This window comes from Phyllobates terribilis, unplaced genomic scaffold (genome assembly GCF_046119375.1).
Source record: "Phyllobates terribilis strain yellow unplaced genomic scaffold, ASM4611937v1 Scaffold_9__5_contigs__length_417890890, whole genome shotgun sequence".
NCBI lineage: Eukaryota > Metazoa > Chordata > Amphibia > Anura > Dendrobatidae > Phyllobates > Phyllobates terribilis.
Genome location: NW_027362769.1, coordinates 397,173,107 through 397,198,535, shown reverse-complemented (window position 1 = coordinate 397,198,535; position 25,429 = coordinate 397,173,107). Strand labels below are relative to the sequence as shown.

At 38.8% G+C, this 25,429-nt stretch overlaps 1 protein-coding gene across 2 annotated transcripts in view; it reads left to right on the top strand.

Moving 5' to 3' along the window:
- Positions 1-24,638, top strand: part of HSD3B7 (hydroxy-delta-5-steroid dehydrogenase, 3 beta- and steroid delta-isomerase 7) — a 91,431-nt gene extending 66,793 nt beyond the window's left edge. Inside the window, exons 4-7 of one of the 2 annotated variants that reach the window (XM_073648830.1) lie at positions 19,985-20,093; positions 20,200-20,299; positions 20,388-20,550; positions 20,633-24,638. In XM_073648830.1, coding sequence (XP_073504931.1) covers positions 19,985-20,093; positions 20,200-20,299; positions 20,388-20,550; positions 20,633-21,054 — 794 coding nt within the window. In that variant the 3' untranslated portion in view covers positions 21,055-24,638. Of the gene's footprint in view, positions 1-9,897; positions 12,029-19,984; positions 20,094-20,199; positions 20,300-20,387; positions 20,551-20,632 lie in introns of those variants that run through there. The other variant, XM_073648831.1, reaches the window with a different exon arrangement.
- Positions 24,639-25,429: the final 791 nt, after the last annotated feature.

Below are 25,429 nucleotides of genomic sequence, written 5' to 3'. Positions count from 1 at the left end.
ATAACTACTATAATACTGCTCCCTATGTATAAGAATATAACTACTATAATACTGCCCCCTATGTACAAGAATATAACTACTATAATACTGCCCCCTATGTACAAGAATATAACTACTATAATACTGCCCCCTATGTACAAGAATATAACTACTATAATACTGCCCCCTATGTACAGGAACATAACTACTATAATACTGCTCCTATATACAAGAATATAACTACCATAATACTGCCCCCTATGTACAAGAATATAACTGCTATAATACTGCCCCCTATGTACAAGAATATAACTACTATAATACTGCCCCCTATGTACAGGAATATAACTACTATAATACTGCTCCTATATACAAGAATATAACTACTATAATACTGTCCCCTATGTACAAGAATATAATTACTATAATACTGCTCCTATGTGCAAGAATATAACTACTATAATACTGCCCCCTATGTACAAGAATATAACTACTATAATACTGCCCCCTATGTACAAGAATATAACTACTATAATACTGCCCCCTATGTACAAGAATATAACTACTATAATACTGCCCCCTATGTACAAGAATATAACTACTATAATACTGCCCCCTATGTACAGGAATATAACTACTATAATACTGCTCCTATATACAAGAATATAACTACTATAATACTGTCCCCTATGTACAAGAATATAATTACTATAATACTGCTCCTATGTGCAAGAATATAACTACTATAATACTGCTCCCTATGTACAAGAATATAACTACTATAATACTTCCCCCTATGTACAAGAATATAACTACTATAATACTGCCCCCTATGTACAGGAATATAACTACTATAATACTGCCCCCTATGTACAGGAATATAACTACTATAATACTGCTCCTATATACAAGAATATAACTACTATAATACTGTCCCCTATGTACAAGAATATAATTACTATAATACTGCTCCTATGTGCAAGAATATAACTACTATAATACTGCCCCCTATGTACAAGAATATAACTACTATAATACTGCCCCCTATGTACAAGAATATAATTACTATAATACTGCCCCCTATGTACAAGAATATAACTACTATAATACTGCCCCCTATGTACAGGAATATAACTACTATAATACTGCTCCTATATACAAGAATATAACTACTATAATACTGCTCCTATATACAAGAATATAACTACTATAATACTGCCCCCTATGTACAAGAATATAACTACTATAATACTGCCCCCTATGTACAAGAATATAACTACTATAATACTGCCCCCTATGTACAGGAATATAACTACTATAATACTGCTCCTATATACAAGAATATAACTACTATAATACTGCCCCCTATGTACAAGATTATAACTACTATAATACTGCCCCTATGTACAAGAATATAAAAACTATAATACTGCTCCTATGTACAAGAATATAACTACTATAATACTGCCCCTATGTACAAGAATATAACTACTATAATACTGCCCCCTATGTACAAGAATATAACTACTATAATACTGCCCCCTATGTACAGGAATATAACTACTATAATACTGCCCCCTATGTACAGGAATATAACTATTATAATACTGCTCCTATATACAAGAATATAACTACTATAATACTGCCCCCTATGTACAAGAATATAACTACTATAATACTGCTTGTATGTACAAGAATATAACTACTATAATACTGCTCCTATGTACAAGAATATATCTACTATAATACTGCTCCTATGTACAAGAATATAACTACTATAATACTGCCCCCTATGTACAAGAATATAACTACTATAATACTGCCCCCTATGTACAAGAATATAACTACTATAATACTGCTCGTATGTACAAGAATATAACTACTATAATACTGCTCCTATGTACAAGAATATATCTACTATAATACTGCTCCTATGTACAAGAATATAACTACTATAATACTGCCCCCTATGTACAAGAATATAACTACTATAATACTGCTCCTATGTACAAGAATATAACTACTATAATACTGCTCCTATGTACAAGAATATATCTACTATAATACTGCTTCTATGTACAAGAATATAACTACTATAATACTGCCCCCTATGTACAAGAATATAACTACTATAATACTGCTCCTATGTACAAGAATATAACTACTATAATACTGCTACTATGTACAAGAATATAACTACTATAATACTGCCCCTATGTACAAGAATATAATTACTATAATACTGTCCCCTATGTACAAGAATATAATTACTATAATACTGCTCCTATGTGCAAGAATATAACTACTATAATACTGCCCCCTATGTACAAGAATATAATTACTATAATACTGCTCCTATGTGCAAGAATATAACTACTATAATACTGCCCCCTATGTACAAGAATATAACTACTATAATACTGCCCCCTATGTACAAGAATATAACTACTATAATACTGCCCCCTATGTACAGGAATATAACTACTATAATACTGCTCCTATATACAAGAATATAACTACTATAATACTGCCCCCTATGTACAAGAATATAACTACTATAATACTGCCCCCTATGTACGGGAATATAACTACTATAATACTGTCCCCTATGTACAAGAATATAACTACTATAATACTGCCCCTATGTGCAAGAATATAACTACTATAATACTGCCCCTATGTACAAGAATATAACTACTATAATACTGCTCCTATGTACAAGAATATAACTACTATAATACTGCCCCTATGTGCAAGAATATAACTACTATAATACTGCCCCTATGTACAAGAATATAACTACTATAATACTGCTCCTATGTACAAGAATATAACTACTATAATACTGCCCCTATGTACAAGAATATAACTACTATAATACTGTCCCCTATGTACAAGAATATAATTACTATAATACTGCTCCTATGTGCAAGAATATAGCTACTATAATACTGCCCCCTATGTACAAGAATATAACTACTATAATACTGCCCCCTATGTACAAGAATATAACTACTATAATACTGCCCCCTATGTACAAGAATATAACTACTATAATACTGCCCCCTATGTACAGGAATATAACTACTATAATACTGCTCCTATATACAAGAATATAACTACTATAATACTGCCCCCTATGTACAAGAATATAACTACTATAATACTGCCCCCTATGTACTGGAATATAACTACTATAATACTGCCCCCTATGTACAAGAATATAACTACTATAATACTGCTCGTATGTACAAGAATATAACTACTATAATACTGCTCCTATGTACAAGAATATATCTACTATAATACTGCTCCTATGTACAAGAATATAACTACTATAATACTGCCCCCTATGTACAAGAATAAAACTACTATAATACTGCTCCTATGTACAAGAATATATCTACTATAATACTGCTCCTATGTAAAAGAATATAACTACTATAATACTGCCCCCTATGTACAAGAATATAACTACTATAATACTGCTCCTATGTACAAGAATATATCTACTATAATACTGCTCCTATGTACAAGAATATAACTACTATAATACTGCCCCCTATGTACAAGAATATAACTACTATAATACTGCTCCTATGTACAAGAATATAACTACTATAATACTGCTCCTATGTACAAGAATATAACTAATATAATACTGCCCCCTATGTACAAGAATATAACTACAATAATACTGCCCCCTATTACAAGAATATAACTACTATAATACTGCTCCTATGTACAAGAATATAACTACTATAATACTGCCCCTATGTACAAGAATATAACTACTATAATATTGCTCCTATGTACAAGAATATAACTACTATAATACTGCCCCTATGTACAAGAATATAACTACTATAATACTGCTCATATGTACAAGAATATAACTACTATAATACTGCTCCTATGTACAAGAATATAACTACTATAATACTGCCCCTATATACTAGAATATAACTACTATAATACTGCCCCTATGTACAAGAATATAACTACTATAATACTGCTCCCTATGTACAAGAATATAACTACTATAATACTGCCCCCTATGTACAAGAATATAACTACTATAATACTGCCCCTATGTACAAGAATATAACTACTATAATACTGCCCCTATGTACAAGAATATAACTACTATAATACTGCCCCCTATGTACAAGAATATAACTACTATAATACTGTCCCCTATGTACAAGAATATAATTACTATAATACTGCTCCTATGTGCAAGAATATAACTACTATAATACTGCCCCCTATGTACAAGAATATAATTACTATAATACTGCCCCCTATATACAAGAATATAACTACTATAATACTGCCCCCTATGTACAAGAATATAACTACTATAATACTGCCCCCTATGTACAAGAATATAACTACTATAATACTGCCCCCTATGTACAGGAATATAACTACTATAATACTGCTCCTATATACAAGAATATAACTACTATAATACTGCCCCCTATGTACAAGAATATAACTGCTATAATACTGCCCCCTATGTACAAGAATATAACTACTATAATACTGCCCCCTATGTACAGGAATATAACTACTATAATACTGCTCCTATATACAAGAATATAACTACTATAATACTGCCCCCTATGTACAAGAATATAACTACTATAATACTGCCCCCTATGTACAGGAATATAACTACTATAATACTGCTCCTATATTCAAGAATATAACTACTATAATACTGCCCCCTATGTACAAGAATATATCTACTATAATACTGCCCCCTATGTACAGGAATATAACTACTATAATACTGCTCGTATGTACAAGAATATAACTACTATAATACTGCTCCTATGTACAAGAATATATCTACTATAATACTGCTCCTATGTACAAGAATATAACTACTATAATACTGCCCCCTATGTACAAGAATATAACTACTATAATACTGCCCCCTATGTACAAGAATATAACTACTATAATACTGCTCGTATGTACAAGAATATAACTACTATAATACTGCTCCTATGTACAAGAATATATCTACTATAATACTGCTCCTATGTACAAGAATATAACTACTATAATACTGCCCCCTATGTACAAGAATATATCTACTATAATACTGCTTCTATGTACAAGAATATAACTACTATAATACTGCCCCCTATGTACAAGAATATAACTACTATAATACTGCTCCTATGTACAAGAATATAACTACTATAATACTGCTACTATGTACAAGAATATAACTACTATAATACTGCCCCCTATGTACAAGAATATAACTACTATAATACTGCCCCTATGTACAAGAATATAACTACTATAATACTGCCCCTATGTACAAGAATATAACTACTATAATACTGCCCCCTATGTACAAGAATATAGCTACTATAATACTGCTCCTCTGTACAAGAATATAACTACTATAATACTGCCCCTTTGTACAAGAATATAACTACTATAATACTGCCCCCTATTACAAGAATATAACTACTATAATACTGCTCCTATGTACAAGAATATAACTACTATAATACTGCCCCTATGTACAAGAATATAACTACTATAATACTGCTCCTATGTACAAGAATATATCTACTATAATACTGCCCCCTATGTACAAGAATATAACTACTATAATACTGCCCCCTATGTACAAGAATATAAATACTATAATACTGCCCCTATGTACAAGAATATAACTACTATAATACTACACCCTATGTACAAGAATATAACTACTATAATACTACCCCCTATGTACAAGAATATAACTGCTATAATACTGCCCCTATGTACAAGAATATAACTGCTATAATACTGCCCCCTATGTACAAGAATATACCTACTATAATACTGCTCCTATGTACAAGAATATAAGTACTATAATACTGCCCCTATGTACAAGAATATAACTACTATAATACTGCCCCCTATGTACAAGAATATAACTACTATAATACTGCTCCTATGTACAAGAATATAAGTACTATAATACTGCCCCCAATGTACAATAATATAACTACTATAATACTGCCCCCTATGTACAAGAATATAACTACTATAATACTGCCCCCTATGTACAAGAATATAACTACTATAATACTGCCCCCTATGTACAAGAATATAACTCCTATGATACTGCTCCTATGTACAGGAATATAATTACTATAATACTGCTCTCTATGTACGAGAATATAACTACTATAATACTGCTCCTATGTACAAGAATATAACTACTATAATACTGCCCCCTGTGTATAAGAATATAACTACTATAATACTGCTCCTATGTACAAGAATATAACTGCTATAAAACTGCTCCTATGTACAAGATTATAACTACTATAATACTGCTCTTATGTACAAGAATATAACTACTATAATACTGCTCCTATGTACAAGAATATAACTACTATAATACTGTCCCCTATGTACAAGAATATAACTACTATAATACTGCCCCCTATGTACAGGACTATAACTACTATAATACTGCTCCTATGTACAAGAATATAACTACTATAATACTGCACCCTATGTACAAGAATATAACTACTATAATACTACTCCTATATACAAGAATATAACTACTATAATACTGCCCCCTATGTACAAGAATATAACTGCTATAATACTGCTGCCTATGTACAAGAATATAACTACTATAATACTGCCCCCTATGTACAAGAATATAACTACTATAATACTGCCCCCTATGTACAAGAATATAAATACTATAATACTGCCCCTATGTACAAGAATATAACTACTATAATACTGCCCCTTATGTACAAGAATATAACTACTATAATACTGCCCCTTATGTACAAGAATATAACTACTATAATACTGCTCCTATGTACAAGAATATAACTACTATAATACTGCTCCTATGTACGAGAATATAAGTACTATAATACTGCCCCCAATGTACAAGAATATAACTACTATAGTACTGCCCCCTATGTACAAGAATATAACTACTATAATACTGCCCCCTATGTACAAGAATATAACTCCTATAATACTGCTCCTATGTACAGGAATATAACTACTATAATACTGCTCTCTATGTACGAGAATATAACTACTATAATACTGCTCCTATGTACAAGAATATAACTACTATAATACTGCCCCCTATGTACAAGAATATAACTACTATAATACTGCCCCTATGTATAAGAATATAACTACTATAATACTGCTCCTATGTACAAGAATATAACTGCTATAAAACTGCTCCTATGTACAAGATTATAACTACTATAATACTGCTCTTATGTACAAGAATATAACTACTATAATACTGCTCCTATGTACAAGAATATAACTGCTATAATACTGCCCCTGTGTACAAGAATATAACTACTATAATACTGCCCCCTATGTACAAGAATATAACTGCTATAATACTGCTCCTATGTACAAGGATATAACTACTATAATACTGCCCCTATGTACAAGAATATAACTACTATAATACTGCCCCCTATGTACAAGAATATAACTGCTATAATACTGCTCCTATGTACAAGGATATAACTACTATAATACTGCCCCTATGTACAAGAATATAACTACTATAATACTGCTGCCTATGTACAAGAATATAACTGCTATAATACTGCCCCCTATGTACAAGAATATAACTGCTATAATACTGCCCTCTATGTACAAGAATATAACTACTATAACACTGCTCCTATGTACAAGAATATAACTGCTATAATACTGCTCCTATGTACTAGAATATAACTGCTATAATACTGCTCCTATGTACAAGAATATAACTGCTATAATACTTCTCCTATGTACAAGAATATAACTACTATAATACTGCTCCTATGTACAAGAATATAACTACTATAATACTGCTCCTATGTACAAGAATATATCTACTATAATACTGCCCCTATGTACAAGAATATAACTACTATAATACTGCTCCTATGTACAAGAATATAACTACTATAATACTGTCCCCTATGTTCAAGAATATAACTACTATAATACTGCTCCCTATGTACAAGAATATAACTGCTATAATACTGCTGCCTATGTACAAGAATATAACTGCTATAATACTGCCCCCTATGTACAAGAATATAACTGCTATAATACTGCCCTCTATGTACAAGAATATAACTGCTATAACACTGCTCCTATGTACAAGAATATAACTACTATAATACTGCCCCCTATGTACAAGAATATAACTACTATAATACTGCCCCCTATGTACAAGAATATAACTACTATAATACTGCTCCTATGTACAAGAATATAACTGCTATAATACTGCTCCTATGTACTAGAATATAACTGCTATAATACTGCTCCTATGTACAAGAATATAACTGCTATAATACTTCTCCTATGTACAAGAATATAACTACTATAATACTGCTCCTATGTACAAGAATATAACTACTATAATACTGCTCCTATGTACAAGAATATATCTACTATAATACTGCCCCTATGTACAAGAATATAACTACTATAATACTGCTCCTATGTACAAGAATATAACTACTATAATACTGTCCCCTATGTTCAAGAATATAACTACTATAATACTGCTCCCTATGTACAAGAATATAACTGCTATAATACTGCTCCTATGTACAAGAATATAACTACTATAATACTGCTCCTATATACAAGAATATAACTGCTATAATACTGCTCCCTATGTACAAGAATATAACTACTATAATACTGCTCCCTATGTAGAAGAATATAACTACTATAATACTGCTCCCTATGTACAAGAATATAACTGCTATAATACTGCTCCTATGTACAAGAATATAACTACTATAATACTGCTCCTATTTACAAGAATATAACTGCTATAATACTGCTCCCTATGTACAAGAATATAACTACTATAATACTGCCCCCTATGTACAAGAATATAACTACTATAATGCTGCCCCCTATGTTCAAGAATATAACTACTATAATACTGCTCCCTATGTACAAGAATATAACTGCTATAATACTGCTCCTATGTACAAGAATATAACTACTATAATACTGCTCCTATACACAAGAATATAACTGCTATAATACTGCTCCTATGTACAAGAATTTAACTACTATAATACTGCTCCCTATGTACAAGAATATAACTACTATAATACTGTCCCCTATGTTCAAGAATATAACTACTATAATACTGCTCCCTATGTACAAGAATATAACTACTATAATACTGCCCCCTATGTACAAGAATATAACTACTATAATACTGTCCCCTATGTTCAAGAATATAACTACTATAATACTGCCCCCTATGTACAAGAATATAACTACTATAATACTGCCCCCTATGTTCAAGAATATAACTACTATAATACTGCTCCCTATGTACAAGAATATAACTGCTATAATACTTCTCCTATGTACAAGAATATAACTACTATAATACTGCTCCTATACACAAGAATATAACTGCTATAATACTGCTCCTATGTACAAGAATATAACTACTATAATACTGCTCCTATACACAAGAATATAACTGCTATAATACTGCTCCTATGTACAAGAATTTAACTACTATAATACTGCTCCCTATGTACAAGAATATAACTACTATAATACTGTCCCCTATGTTCAAGAATATAACTACTATAATACTGCTCCCTATGTACAAGAATATAACTACTTTAATACTGCTCCTATATACAAGAATATAACTGCTATAATACTGCTCCTATGTACAAGAATATAACTACTTTAATACTGCTCCTATATACAAGAATATAACTGCTATAATACTGCTCCTATGTACAAGAATATAACTACTTTAATACTGCTCCTATATACAAGAATATAACTGCTATAATACTGCCCCTGTGTACAAGAATATAACTACTATCTCATCTCTCGGCATCACAGACTTGGCCCTATCTTGGATCTCCTCATACCTAACAGACCGGACATTCAGTGTCTCCCACTCACACACCACCTCTTCATCTCGCCCCCTATCTGTCGGTGTCCCCCAAGGTTCAGTTCTAGGACCCCTGCTCTTCTCCATCTACACCTTTGGCCTGGGACAGCTCATAGAGTCTCATGGCTTTCATTATCACCTCTATGCTGATGACACACAGATCTACCTCTCTGGACCCGATATCACCTCCGTATTAACCAAAATCCCACAATGTCTGTCCGCTATTTCATCCTTCTTCTCTGCTAGATTTCTAAAGCTTAACATGGACAAAACAGAATTCATCATCTTTCCGCCATCTCATTCAACCCTCCCAACTGACCTATCCATCATAGTCAATGGCTGCCCACTCTCCCCAGTCCCTCAAGGTCGCTGCCTCGGGGTAACCCTGGACTCGGAACTCTCCTTCACACCACATATCCAAGCCCTTTCCACTTCCTGCCGACTCCAACTTAAAAATATCTCCCGGATCCGCACATTCCTCAGCCATGAATCTGCAAAAACACTAGTGCACGCCCTCATCATCTCCCGCCTTGACTACTGCAACCTCCTGCTCTGTGGCCTCCCCTCTAACACTCTCGCACCCCTCCAATCTATCATAAACTCTGCTGCTTGACTAATCCACCTGTCCCCCCGCTATTCCCCGGCCTCTCCTCTCTGTCAATCCCTTCACTGGCTCCCCATTGCTCAGAGACTCCAGTTCAAAACCCTAACCATGGCATATAAAGCCATCCACAACCTGTCTCCTCCATATATCTCCGACCTAGTCTCCCGGTGCATACTCGCACGCAACCTCCGATCCTCACAAGATCTCCTGCTCTACTCCCCTCTTATCTCCTCCTCCCACAACCGTATACAAGATTTCTCCCGTGCTTCCGCCCTACTCTGGAACTCTCTACCCCAACGTATCAGACTCTCGCCTACCGTGGAAACCTTCAAAAGGAACCTGAAGACCCACCTCTTCCGACAAGCCTACAACCTGCAGTAACCACCGCTCCACCATACAGCTGCACGACCAGCCCTACTCTCACCTACTGTATCCTCACCCATCCCTCGTAGATTGTGAACCCTCGCGGGCAGGGTCCTCGCTCCGCCTGTACCAGTCGCTGTCACATTGTGTTCAAGATTATTGAAATTGTTCTTGTATTATACCCCCTTTTTCACATGTAAAGCGCCATGGAATAAATGGCGCTATAATAATAAATAATAATAATAATAATACTATAATACTGCTCCCTATGTACAAGAATATAACTACTATAATACTGCTCCTTATGTACAAGTATATAACTACTATAATACTGCCCCCTATGTACAAGAATATAACTACTATAATACTGCCCCCTATGTACAAGAATATAACTACTATAATACTGCTCCTATGTACAAGAATATAACTACTATAATACTGCCCCTATGTACAAGAATATAACTACTATAATACTGCTGCCTATGTACAAGAATATAACTGCTATAATACTGCCCCCTATGTACAAGAATATAACTGCTATAATACTGCCCTCTATGTACAAGAATATAACTACTATAACACTGCTCCTATGTACAAGAATATAACTGCTATAATACTGCTCCTATGTACAAGAATATAACTGCTATAATACTTCTCCTATGTACAAGAATATAACTACTATAATACTGCTCCTATGTACAAGAATATAACTACTATAATACTGCTCCTATGTACAAGAATATATCTACTATAATACTGCCCCTATGTACAAGAATATAACTACTATAATACTGCTCCTATGTACAAGAATATAACTACTATAATACTGTCCCCTATGTTCAAGAATATAACTACTATAATACTGCTCCCTATGTACAAGAATATAACTGCTATAATACTGCTGCCTATGTACAAGAATATAACTGCTATAATACTGCCCCCTATGTACAAGAATATAACTGCTATAATACTGCCCTCTATGTACAAGAATATAACTGCTATAACACTGCTCCTATGTACAAGAATATAACTACTATAATACTGCCCCCTATGTACAAGAATATAACTACTATAATACTGCCCCCTATGTACAAGAATATAACTACTATAATACTGCTCCTATGTACAAGAATATAACTGCTATAATACTGCTCCTATGTACTAGAATATAACTGCTATAATACTGCTCCTATGTACAAGAATATAACTGCTATAATACTTCTCCTATGTACAAGAATATAACTACTATAATACTGCTCCTATGTACAAGAATATAACTACTATAATACTGCTCCTATGTACAAGAATATATCTACTATAATACTGCCCCTATGTACAAGAATATAACTACTATAATACTGCTCCTATGTACAAGAATATAACTACTATAATACTGTCCCCTATGTTCAAGAATATAACTACTATAATACTGCTCCCTATGTACAAGAATATAACTGCTATAATACTGCTCCTATGTACAAGAATATAACTACTATAATACTGCTCCTATATACAAGAATATAACTGCTATAATACTGCTCCCTATGTACAAGAATATAACTACTATAATACTGCTCCCTATGTAGAAGAATATAACTACTATAATACTGCTCCCTATGTACAAGAATATAACTGCTATAATACTGCTCCTATGTACAAGAATATAACTACTATAATACTGCTCCTATTTACAAGAATATAACTGCTATAATACTGCTCCCTATGTACAAGAATATAACTACTATAATACTGCCCCCTATGTACAAGAATATAACTACTATAATACTGCCTCCTATGTTCAAGAATATAACTACTATAATACTGCTCCCTATGTACAAGAATATAACTGCTATAATACTGCTCCTATGTACAAGAATATAACTACTATAATACTGCTCCTATACACAAGAATATAACTGCTATAATACTGCTCCTATGTATAAGAATTTAACTACTATAATACTGCTCCCTATGTACAAGAATATAACTACTATAATACTGTCCCCTATGTTCAAGAATATAACTACTATAATACTGCTCCCTATGTACAAGAATATAACTACTATAATACTGCCCCCTATGTACAAGAATATAACTACTATAATACTGTCCCCTATGTTCAAGAATATAACTACTATAATACTGCCCCCTATGTACAAGAATATAACTACTATAATACTGCCCCCTATGTTCAAGAATATAACTACTATAATACTGCTCCCTATGTACAAGAATATAACTGCTATAATACTGCTCCTATGTACAAGAATATAACTACTATAATACTGCTCCTATACACAAGAATATAACTGCTATAATACTGCTCCTATGTACAAGAATATAACTACTATAATACTGCTCCTATACACAAGAATATAACTGCTATAATACTGCTCCTATGTACAAGAATTTAACTACTATAATACTGCTCCCTATGTACAAGAATATAACTACTATAATACTGTCCCCTATGTTCAAGAATATAACTACTATAATACTGCTCCCTATGTACAAGAATATAACTACTTTAATACTGCTCCTATATACAAGAATATAACTGCTATAATACTGCTCCTATGTACAAGAATATAACTACTTTAATACTGCCCCTGTGTACAAGAATATAACTACTATCTCATCTCTCGGCATCACAGACTTGGCCCTATCCTGGATCTCCTCATACCTAACAGACCGGACATTCAGTGTCTCCCACTCACACACCACCTCTTCATCTCGCCCCCTATCTGTCGGTGTCCTCCAAGGTTCAGTTCTAGGACCCCTGCTCTTCTCCATCTACACCTTTGGCCTGGGACAGCTCATAGAGTCTCATGGCTTTCATTATCACCTCTATGCTGATGACACACAGATCTACCTCTCTGGACCCGATATCACCTCCGTATTAACCAAAATCCCACAATGTCTGTCCGCTATTTCATCCTTCTTCTCTGCTAGATTTCTAAAGCTTAACATGGACAAAACAGAATTCATCATCTTTCCGCCATCTCATTCAACCCTCCCAACTGACCTATCCATCATAGTCAATGGCTGCCCACTCTCCCCAGTCCCTCAAGGTCGCTGCCTCGGGGTAACCCTGGACTCGGAACTCTCCTTCACACCACATATCCAAGCCCTTTCCACTTCCTGCCGACTCCAACTTAAAAATATCTCCCGGATCCGCACATTCCTCAGCCATGAATCTGCAAAAACACTAGTGCACGCCCTCATCATCTCCCGCCTTGACTACTGCAACCTCCTGCTCTGTGGCCTCCCCTCTAACACTCTCGCACCCCTCCAATCTATCATAAACTCTGCTGCTTGACTAATCAACCTGTCCCCCCGCTATTCCCCGGCCTCTCCTCTCTGTCAATCCCTTCACTGGCTCCCCATTGCTCAGAGACTCCAGTTCAAAACCCTAACCATGGCATATAAAGCCATCCACAACCTGTCTCCTCCATATATCTCCGACCTAGTCTCCCGGTGCATACTCGCACGCAACCTCCGATCCTCACAAGATCTCCTGCTCTACTCCCCTCTTATCTCCTCCTCCCACAACCGTATACAAGATTTCTCCCGTGCTTCCGCCCTACTCTGGAACTCTCTACCCCAACGTATCAGACTCTCGCCTACCGTGGAAACCTTCAAAAGGAACCTGAAGACCCACCTCTTCCGACAAGCCTACAACCTGCAGTAACCACCGCTCCACCATACCGCTGCACGACCAGCTCTACCCTCACCTACTGTATCCTCACCCATCCCTCGTAGATTGTGAGCCCTCGCGGGCAGGGTCCTCGCTCCACCATACCGCTGCACGACCAGCTCTACCCTCACCTACTGTATCCTCACCCATCCCTCGTAGATTGTGAGCCCTCGCGGGCAGGGTCCTCGCTCCGCCTGTACCAGTCGCTGTCACATTGTGTTCAAGATTATTGAAATTGTTCTTGTATTATACCCCCTTTTTCACATGTAAAGCGCCATGGAATAAATGGCGCTATAATAATAAATAATAATAATAATAATAATAATACTATAATACTGCTCCCTATGTACAAGAATATAACTACTATAATACTGCTCCTTATGTACAAGTATATAACTACTATAATACTGCCCCCTATATACAAGAATATAACTACTATAATACTGCTCCCTATGTACAAGAATATAACTACTATAATACTGCCCCCTATGTACAAGAATATAACTACTATAATACTGCTCCCTATATACAAGAATATAACTACTATAATACTGCCCCCTATGTACAGGAATATAACTACTATAATACTGCCCCCTATGTACAAGAATATAACTACTATAATACTGCTCCCTATGTACAAGAATATAACTACTATAATACTGCTCCCTATGTACAAGAATATAACTACTATAATACTGCCCTCTATGTACAAGAATATAACTACTATAATACTGCTCCCTATGTACAAGAATATAACTACTATAATACTGCTTCCTATGTACAAGAATATAACTACTATAATACTGCTCCTATGTACAAGAATATAACTACTATAATAGTGCCCCCTATGTACAAGAATATAACTACTATAATACTGCTCCCTATGTACAAGAATATAACTACTATAATACTGCTCCCTATGTACAAGAATATAACTACTATAATACTGCCCTCTATGTACAAGAATATAACTACTATAATACTGCTCCCTATGTACAAGAATATAACTACTATAATACTGCTCCCTATGTACAAGAATATAACTACTATAATACTGCTTCCTATGTACAAGAATATAACTACTATAATACTGCTCCTATGTACAAGAATATAACTACTATAATAGTGCCCCCTATGTACAAGTATATAACTACTATAATAATGCCTCCTATGTACAAGAATATATCTACTATAATACTGCTCCTATGTACAAGAATATAACTACTATAATACTGTCCCTATGTACAAGAATATAACTACTATAATACTGCCCCCTATGTACAAGAATATAACTACTATAATACTGCTCCCTATGTACAAGAATATAACTACTATAATACTGCTCCTTATGTACAAGTATATAACTACTATAATACTGCCCCTATGTACAAGAATATAACTACTATAATACTGCCCCCTATGTACAAGTATATAACTACTATAATACTGCCCCCTATGTACAAGAATATAACTACTATAATACTGCTCCCTATGTACAAGAATATAACTACTATAATACTGCTCCTTATGTACAAGTATATAACTACTATAATACTGCCCCTATGTACAAGAATATAACTACTATAATACTGCCCCCTATGTACAAGTATATAACTACTATAATACTGCCCCTATGTACAAGAATATAACTACTATAATACTGCCCCCTATGTACAAGAATATAACTACTATAATACTGCTCCCTATGTACAAGAATATAACTACTATAATACTGCTCCTTATGTACAAGTATATAACTACTATAATACTGCCCCCTATGTACAAGAATATAACTACTATAATACTGCCCCGTATGTACAAGAATATAACTACTATAATACTGCTCCTATGTACAAGAATATAACTACTATAATACTGCTCCCTATGTACAAGAATATAACTACTATAATACTGCCCCCTATGTACAAGAATATAACTACTATAATACTGCTCCCTATATACAAGAATATAACTACTATAATACTGCCCCCTATGTACAGGAATATAACTACTATAATACTGCCCCCTATGTACAAGAATATAACTACTATAATACTGCTCCCTATGTACAAGAATATAACTACTATAATACTGCTCCCTATGTACAAGAATATAACTACTATAATACTGCCCTCTATGTACAAGAATATAACTACTATAATACTGCTCCCTATGTGCAAGAATATAACTACTATAATACTGCTTCCTATGTACAAGAATATAACTACTATAATACTGCTCCTATGTACAAGAATATAACTACTATAATACTGCCCCCTATGTACAAGTATATAACTACTATAATACTGCCCCTATGTACAAGAATATAACTACTATAATACTGCCCCCTATGTACAAGAATATAACTACTATAATACTGCTCCCTATGTACAAGAATATAACTACTATAATACTGCTCCTTATGTACAAGTATATAACTACTATAATACTGCCCCCTATGTACAAGAATATAACTACTATAATACTGCCCCCTATGTACAAGAATATAACTACTATAATACTGCTCCTATGTACAAGAATATAACTACTATAATACTGCTCCCTATGTACAAGAATATAACTACTATAATACTGCCCCCTATGTACAAGAATATAACTACTATAATACTGCTCCCTATATACAAGAATATAACTACTATAATACTGCCCCCTATGTACAGGAATATAACTACTATAATACTGCCCCCTATGTACAAGAATATAACTACTATAATACTGCTCCCTATGTACAAGAATATAACTACTATAATACTGCTCCCTATGTACAAGAATATAACTACTATAATACTGCCCTCTATGTACAAGAATATAACTACTATAATACTGCTCCCTATGTACAAGAATATAACTACTATAATACTGCTTCCTATGTACAAGAATATAACTACTATAATACTGCTCCTATGTACAAGAATATAACTACTATAATAGTGCCCCCTATGTACAAGAATATAACTACTATAATACTGCTCCCTATGTACAAGAATATAACTACTATAATACTGCTCCCTATGTACAAGAATATAACCACTATAATACTGCCCTGTATGTACAAGAATATAAGTACTATAATACTGCTCCCTATGTACAAGAATATAACTACTATAATACTGCTCCCTATGTACAAGAATATAACTACTATAATACTGCTTCCTATGTACAAGAATATAACTACTATAATACTGCCCCCTATGTACAAGTATATAACTACTATAATACTGCTCCCTATGTACAAGAATATAACTACTATAATACTGCCCTCTATGTACAAGAATATAAGTACTATAATACTGCTCCCTATGTACAAGAATATAACTACTATAATACTGCTCCCTATGTACAAGTATATAACTACTATAATACTGCTCCCTATGTACAAGAATATAACTACTATAATACTGCTCCCTATGTACAAGAATATAACTACTATAATACTGCCCTCTATGTACAAGAATATAAGTACTATAATACTGCTCCCTATGTACAAGAATGTAACTACTATAATACTGCTCCTATGTACAAGAATATAACTACTATAATAGTGCCCCCTATGTACAAGTATATAACTACTATAATAATGCCTCCTATGTACAAGAATATATCTACTATAATACTGCTCCTATGTACAAGAATATAACTACTATAATACTGCTGCTATGTACAAGTCTGCAGTGCAGAATTCCTTGCTCCTGTGGGTGCCGGTGTCAGTGCTCTGACTTTCGGGGACATTACACTGAGCGGAGTGTTTCGTTATGACGACGGTTTTTCCAGTATCAGTGTCCTGCGGATTATTATACCGCACCTGTTGTAGATTATATTACCGTATTTCCAGCCTCCTGACAGATGCGTCACGTTGTGCAGCTCCACATGTTTAGTAGGAAACATTTCACAACCTAAACGTGGAGCGGAAAATTTCTCTGGATTTTCCTTCTGCGCCCATGAACCTTTGTCACGTTAATGCGCATCGTGTGAATGTTGTCAGGGATCCTCCTCTATTGCCTGAAAATGCTATGAAAACGTTCCAGCAATGACCACCAGGTAGCGACACGTACATGACAGTCATGTATGGCAGTGGAGTGCGGTGACCCTCCCGGTCATGTCCCTTGATGTGACACTTCTGTAGACCTGAATGGTCGCAGCTCGGTGACCCTCCCGGTCATGTCCCTTGATGTGACACTTCTGTAGACCTGAATGGTCGCAGCTCGGTGACCCTCCCGGTCATGTCCCTTGATGTGACACTTCTGTAGACCTGAATGGTCGCAGCTCGGTGACCCTCCCGGTCATGTCCCTTGATGTGACACTTCTGTAGACCTGAATGGTCGCAGCTCGGTGACCCTCCCGGTCATGTCCCTTGATGTGACACTTCTGTAGACCTGAATGGTCGCAGCTCGGTGACCCTCCCGGTCATGTACCTTGATGTGACACTTCTGTAGACCTGAATGGTCGCAGCTTGGTGACCCTCCCGGTCATGTACCTTGATGTGACACTTCTGTAGACCTGAATGGTCGCAGCTCGGTGACCCTCCCGGTCATGTACCTTGATGTGACACTTCTGTAGACCTGAATGGTCGCAGCTTGGTGACCCTCCCGGTCATGTACCTTGATGTGACACTTCTGTAGACCTGAATGGTCGCAGCTCGGTGACCCTCCCGGTCATGTCCCTTGATGTGACACTTCTGTAGACATGAATGGTCACAGCTCGGTGACCCTCCCGGTCATGTCCCTTGATGTGACACTTCTGTAGACCTGAATGGTCGCAGCTTGGTGACCCTCCCGGTCATGTCCCTTGATGTGACACTTCTGTAGACCTGAATGGTCGCAGCTCGGTGACCCTCCCGGTCATGTCCCTTGATGTGACACTTCTGTAGACATGAATGGTCACAGCTCGGTGACCCTCCCGGTCATGTCCCTTGATGTGACACTTCTGTAGACCTGAATGGTCGCAGCTCTGTGACCCTCCCGGTCATGTACCTTGATGTGACACTTCTGTAGACCTGAATGGTCGCAGCTCGGTGACCTTCCCGGTCATGTCCCTTGATGTGACACTTCTGTAGACCTGAATGGTCGCAGCTCGGTGACCCTCCCGGTCATGTCCCTTGATGTGACACTTCTGTAGACCTGAATGGTCGCAGCTCGGTGACCCTCCCGGTCATGTCCCTTGATGTGACACTTCTGTAGACCTGAATGGTCGCAGCTCGGTGACCCTCCCGGTCATGTCCCTTGGTGTGACACTTCTGTAGACCTGAATGGTCGCAGCTTGGTGACCCTCCCGGTCATGTACCTTGATGTGACACTTCTGTAGACCTGAATGGTCGCAGCTCGGTGACGGACGATCTCTGATGTGTCTGCAGGGACGGAGAACGTGCTGAGAGTCTGCGAGGACGAAGGGATCCAGTATCTGCTCTACACCAGCAGCATGGAGGTCGTGGGGCCCAACCTACACAAGGATCCATTCTATAGGTGAGGTGTATGCAGTCTATTGCTCTCTGTTATCAGCCATTTCAGAGCAGCCTCTGACATTAGGGTTAGTGCACTTTAAGAAGCTTCTGTGCTCTGCCTGTTACAGGGGCAATGAGGACACGGCATATACCGTATACCACAACCAGCCGTACCCGCTGAGCAAGTCCAAAGCCGAGAAGCTGGTGCTGGAGGCCAATGGGAGGAAGGTAATCCCCTGAGCCCCCCGCAGGGGTCAGCACTGTGCACGTAGCATATGATGTCATCGCGGGTGGATAACTTACGTTGTGCGCGCAGATAAAAGGCGGGAAGACCCTCTACACCTGCGCGCTGCGGCCCACCGGGATCTACGGTGAGGGCCACGAGCTGATGAGGCAGTTTTATCAGCAGGGGCTGAAGAAGGGCCGGCGGGTGTTCAGAGCCATCCCATCGTCCACAGAACACGGACGCGTTTATGTCGGTAAGAACATCCGATCCAGAGCTGCACTCATAGTTCTGCCTCAGTTGTACATCCGTCCTCTCACCATCCTGTCCTTCCGCAGGTAACGTGGCCTGGATGCACCTCCTGGCGGCCCGGCAGCTGCAGGACCGGCCGTCCGCCCTTGGCGGTCAGGTGTACTTCTGCTACGACAACTCTCCGTATAAAAGCTACGAGGACTTCAATATGGAGTTCCTGTCGCCCTGCGGCTTCCGGATGGTCGGCTCTCGCCCGCTGGTGCCGTATTTCCTGCTCTACTTGTTGGCGCTGCTGAATTCTGTCCTGCAATGGCTTCTCCACCCATTCTGCACCTACGCCCCGATACTGAACCCCTACACCCTGGCGGTGGCCAGCACCACCTTCACCGTGCACACCGACAAGGCCGAGAGGCACTTTGGTTACCAGCCGCTGTTCAGCTGGGAGGAGAGCAAGCGGCGGACGGTGGGCTGGGTGAGGAGCTTCGAGGAGGGCGAAAAGAGCCGATGACCCCGACAATCAGTATCCCGTGGGCACTGGTCACTATACAGTACAGATAATGGGGGCACCGATCACTATACAGCACAGATAAAGGGGGCACCGGTCACTATACAGTACAGATAACGGGGGTACTGGTCACTGTACAGTACAGATAACGGGGGCACCGGTCACTATACCGTACAGATAACGGGGTACCGATTACTATACAGTATAAATAACGGGGGTACTGATAACGGGGGCACCGGTCACTATACAGTACAGATAACGGGGGTACTGGTCACTATATAGTACAGATAACGGTGGCACCGGTCACTATACAGTACAGATAACGGGGGCACTGGTCACTATACAGTACAGATAACGGGGGCACCGATCACTATACAGTACAGTTAAAGGGGGCATCGGTCACTATACAGTACAGATAACGGGGGCATCGGTCACTACATTTCAGATAACGGGGACATCGGTCACTATACAGTACAGATAACGGGGGCATCGGTCACTATACAGTACAGATAACGGGGGCATCGGTCACTACATTTCAGATAACGGGGACATCGGTCACTATACAGTACAGATAACGGGGGCATCGGTCACTATACAGTACAGATAACGGGGGCATCGGTCACTCTACATTTCAGATAACGGGGGCATCGGTCACTATACAGTACAGATAACGGGGGCATCGGTCACTACATTTCAGATAACGGGGGCATCGGTCACTATACAGTACAGATAACGGGGGCATCGGTCACTATACAGTACAGATAACGGGGATATCGGTCACTCTACATTTCAGATAACGGGGGCATCGGTCACTATACAGTACAGATAACGGGGGCATCGGTCACTCTACATTTCAGATAATGGGGACATCGGTCACTATACAGTACAGATAACGGGGGCATCGGTCACTATACAGTACAGATAACGGGGGCATCGGTCACTATATAGTACAGATAACGGGGGCATCGGTCACTATACAGTACAGATAACGGGGGCATCGGTCACTCTACATTTCAGATAACGGGGGCATCGGTCACTATACAGTACAGATAACTGGGGCATCGGTCACTCTACATTTCAGATAGCGGGGGCACCGGTCACTACAGTCTGTACGTTGCAGTACCACTGACAATCCCTAGGTGGAGATCTTTCTTACATGATTTACTTCCTCACAGCACCACCTACAGGCTGGGATCGGTACTACTGCGGCTGAATCAGAAATATCCAATGTTCTCTCATAATAATATAAAATAGATGAGAAATCTTCCTCCTCCGCAGATTGGTAATAAGCGGCTTCTGAACCACGGCCTCTATACGTTTACATTTATCTATATATTCTATATCACTGCCATTGTAACCAGCAGAGAACATTTTATTTATGGGGCACAGAAAACTTGTTGAGGCGGCCAGGACCCATCGTACGTCCAATCCTATATGTAACCAAGCTGTGTACGGACGGGTGTAATACATAGACCCTGTATCCTCTGGAGAGGGAGACTCTCTGGCCAAGAGAGGGGGCTGCACCTGATAGGATCCCCTCTAATAACAACATATTCTCACATTATACAGTGTGTAAAAAAGGAATTAACCTGCTCCTGGATCAAGACTGGATAAGAAAAATACCAAAACATTTGAGATGTAGGACCAAGCACAATGAAGGGGGGTTACGATGAGCTCTGGGAACCTCCTAATAGATGGGACGTGAAAAGTGGAAAGGACAAGACATATAGAAAGAGTGATTAGCATCAAAGGGAATATCCTGCCCAGACTGCCATTTGTCGAATACAGAGCTCCAAATCCTTAAGATTCTGTCTGCAGCCACCACTAGGGGGAGCTCCCTGTATACAGAGATACATGGTAAGATTCTGTCTGCAGCCACCACTAGGGGGAGCTCCCTGTATACAGAGATACATGATAAGATCCAGTCTGCAGCCACCACTAGGGGGAGCTCCCTGTATACAGAGATACATGATAAGATTCTGTCTGCAGCCACCACTAGGGGGAGCTCCCTGTATACAGAGATACATGATAAGATCCTGTCTGCAGCCACTACTAGGGGGAGCTCCCTGTATACAGAGATACATGATAAGATTCTGTCTGCAGCCACCACTAGGGGGATCTCCCTGTATACAGAGATACATGATAAAGTCCTGTCTGCAGTCACCACTAGGGGGAGCTCCCTGTATACAGAGATACATGATAAGATCCTGTCTGCAGCCACCACTAGGGGGAGCTCCCTGTATACAGAGATACATGATAAAGTCCTGTCTGCAGCCTCCACTAGGGGGAGCTCCCTGTATACAGAGATACATGATAAGATCCTGTCTGCTGCCTCCACTAGGGGGAGCTCCCTGTATACAGAGATACATGATAAGATCCTGTCTGCAGTTACCAGTAGTGGGAGCTCCCTGTATACAGAGATATATGATAAGATTCTGTCTGCAGCCACCACTAGGGGGAGCTCCCTGTATACAGAGATACATGATAAGATCCTGTCTGCAGTCACCACTAGGGGGAGCTCCCTGTATAGAGAGATACATGATAAGATCCTGTCTGTAGCCACCACAAGGGGGAGCTCCCTGTATACAGAGATACATGATAAGATCCTGTCTGCAGCCACCACTAGGGGGAGCTCCCTGTATACAGAGATACATGATAAGATCCTGTCTGTAGCCACCACAAGGGGGAGCTCCCTGTATACAGAGATACATGATAAGATCCTGTCTGCAGCCACCACTAGGGGGAGCTCCCTGTATACAGAGATACATGATAAGATCCTGTCTGCAGTCACCACTAGGGGGAGCTCCCTGTATACAGAGATACATGATAAGATTCTGTCTGCAGCCACCACTAGGGGGAGCTCCCTGTATACAGAGATACATGATAAGATCCTGTCTGCAGTCACCACTAGGGGGAGCTCCCTGTATAGAGAGATACATGATAAGATCCTGTCTGTAGCCACCACAAGGGGGAGCTCCCTGTATACAGAGATACATGATAAGATCCTGTCTGCAGCCACCACTAGGGGGAGCTCCCTGTATACAGAGATACATGATAAGATCCTGTCTGCAGCCACCACTAGGGGGAGCTCCCTGTATACAGAGATACATGATAAGATTCTGTCTGCAACCACCACTAGGGGGAGCTCCCTGTATACAGAGATACATGATGAGATTCTGTCTGCAGCCACCACTAGTGGGAGCTCCCTGTATACAGAGATACATGATAAGATTCTGTCTGCAGCCACCACTAGGGGGAGCTCCCTGTATACAGAGATACATGATAAGATCCTGTCTGTAGCCACCAGTGTCTGCAGTGTGGGGTGGGGGGTTTGATAAGGGACCACAGGTGGAGGACTCACGTGTTTACATCTGGACCTCTAGGCTGTGTTCACACATTACGAAACTGCAGTAAAATCATATAGTTTTTGCTGCAATTCCATCAAAATCTCCATATATCCAGAATGGTTATACAGTAACTTTGCAAAGTGTGAACACAACCTCATAATTCAGCAATAAAAATGCAATAATTTATGTTAATTTATTACATTTTCATATTGATTATAGTATAATAAATGATAGCAGCTATCGCTGTGTTGTGCTGTCTGTGGGTAAAGTGACGTGAGGAGCCTCTGAACAGCGAAAACCTGATCCCAGTGCGATGTGCGGCAGCCATATTTCTTCATGCCGGAGTGCAGGTTTTTCTCTGGGTGATGGCGCCATCTTGTGACCATTGTGTAAAATTTATACCAAGAACATTAATGGAGGAAATATAAGTGCCCCCTCCAGGAATTTTCCTGACCTCCAATTCTACATCTATAGACATTAATATGGAGTCGCCCCTCTGCAGATATAACGTCTTCTGCTCTTTTGCGAAGGATTTCTACAAGATTTCGGAGACGTCTCGGAATCTTTGCCCCTTCATCCAGAAGAGCATTTGTGAGGTCAGACCCTGATGCAGGGGGAGGCCGGGCTCACAATCTCCATTACAGGATGGAGATTATACACTGGGAGGCGAGGGGCCGGAGGTTATACACTGTGGGTGAGGGGCCGATGGTTATACACCGGGGGGGGTGAGGGGCCGGAGGTTATACACTGTGGGTGAGGGGCCGATGGTTATACACCGGGGGGGGTGAGGGGCCGGAGGTTATACACTGGGAGGCGAGGGGCCGGAGGTTATACACTGTGGGTGAGGGGCCGATGGTTATACACCGGGGGGGGGGGGGGGGGTGAGGGGCCGGAGGTTATACACTGTGGGTGAGGGGCCGATGGTTATACACCGGGGGGGGCCGGAGGTTATACACTGTGGGTGAGGGGCCGATGGTTATACACCAGGGGGGGGGGGGTGAGGGGCCGGAGGTTATACACTGGTGGTGAAG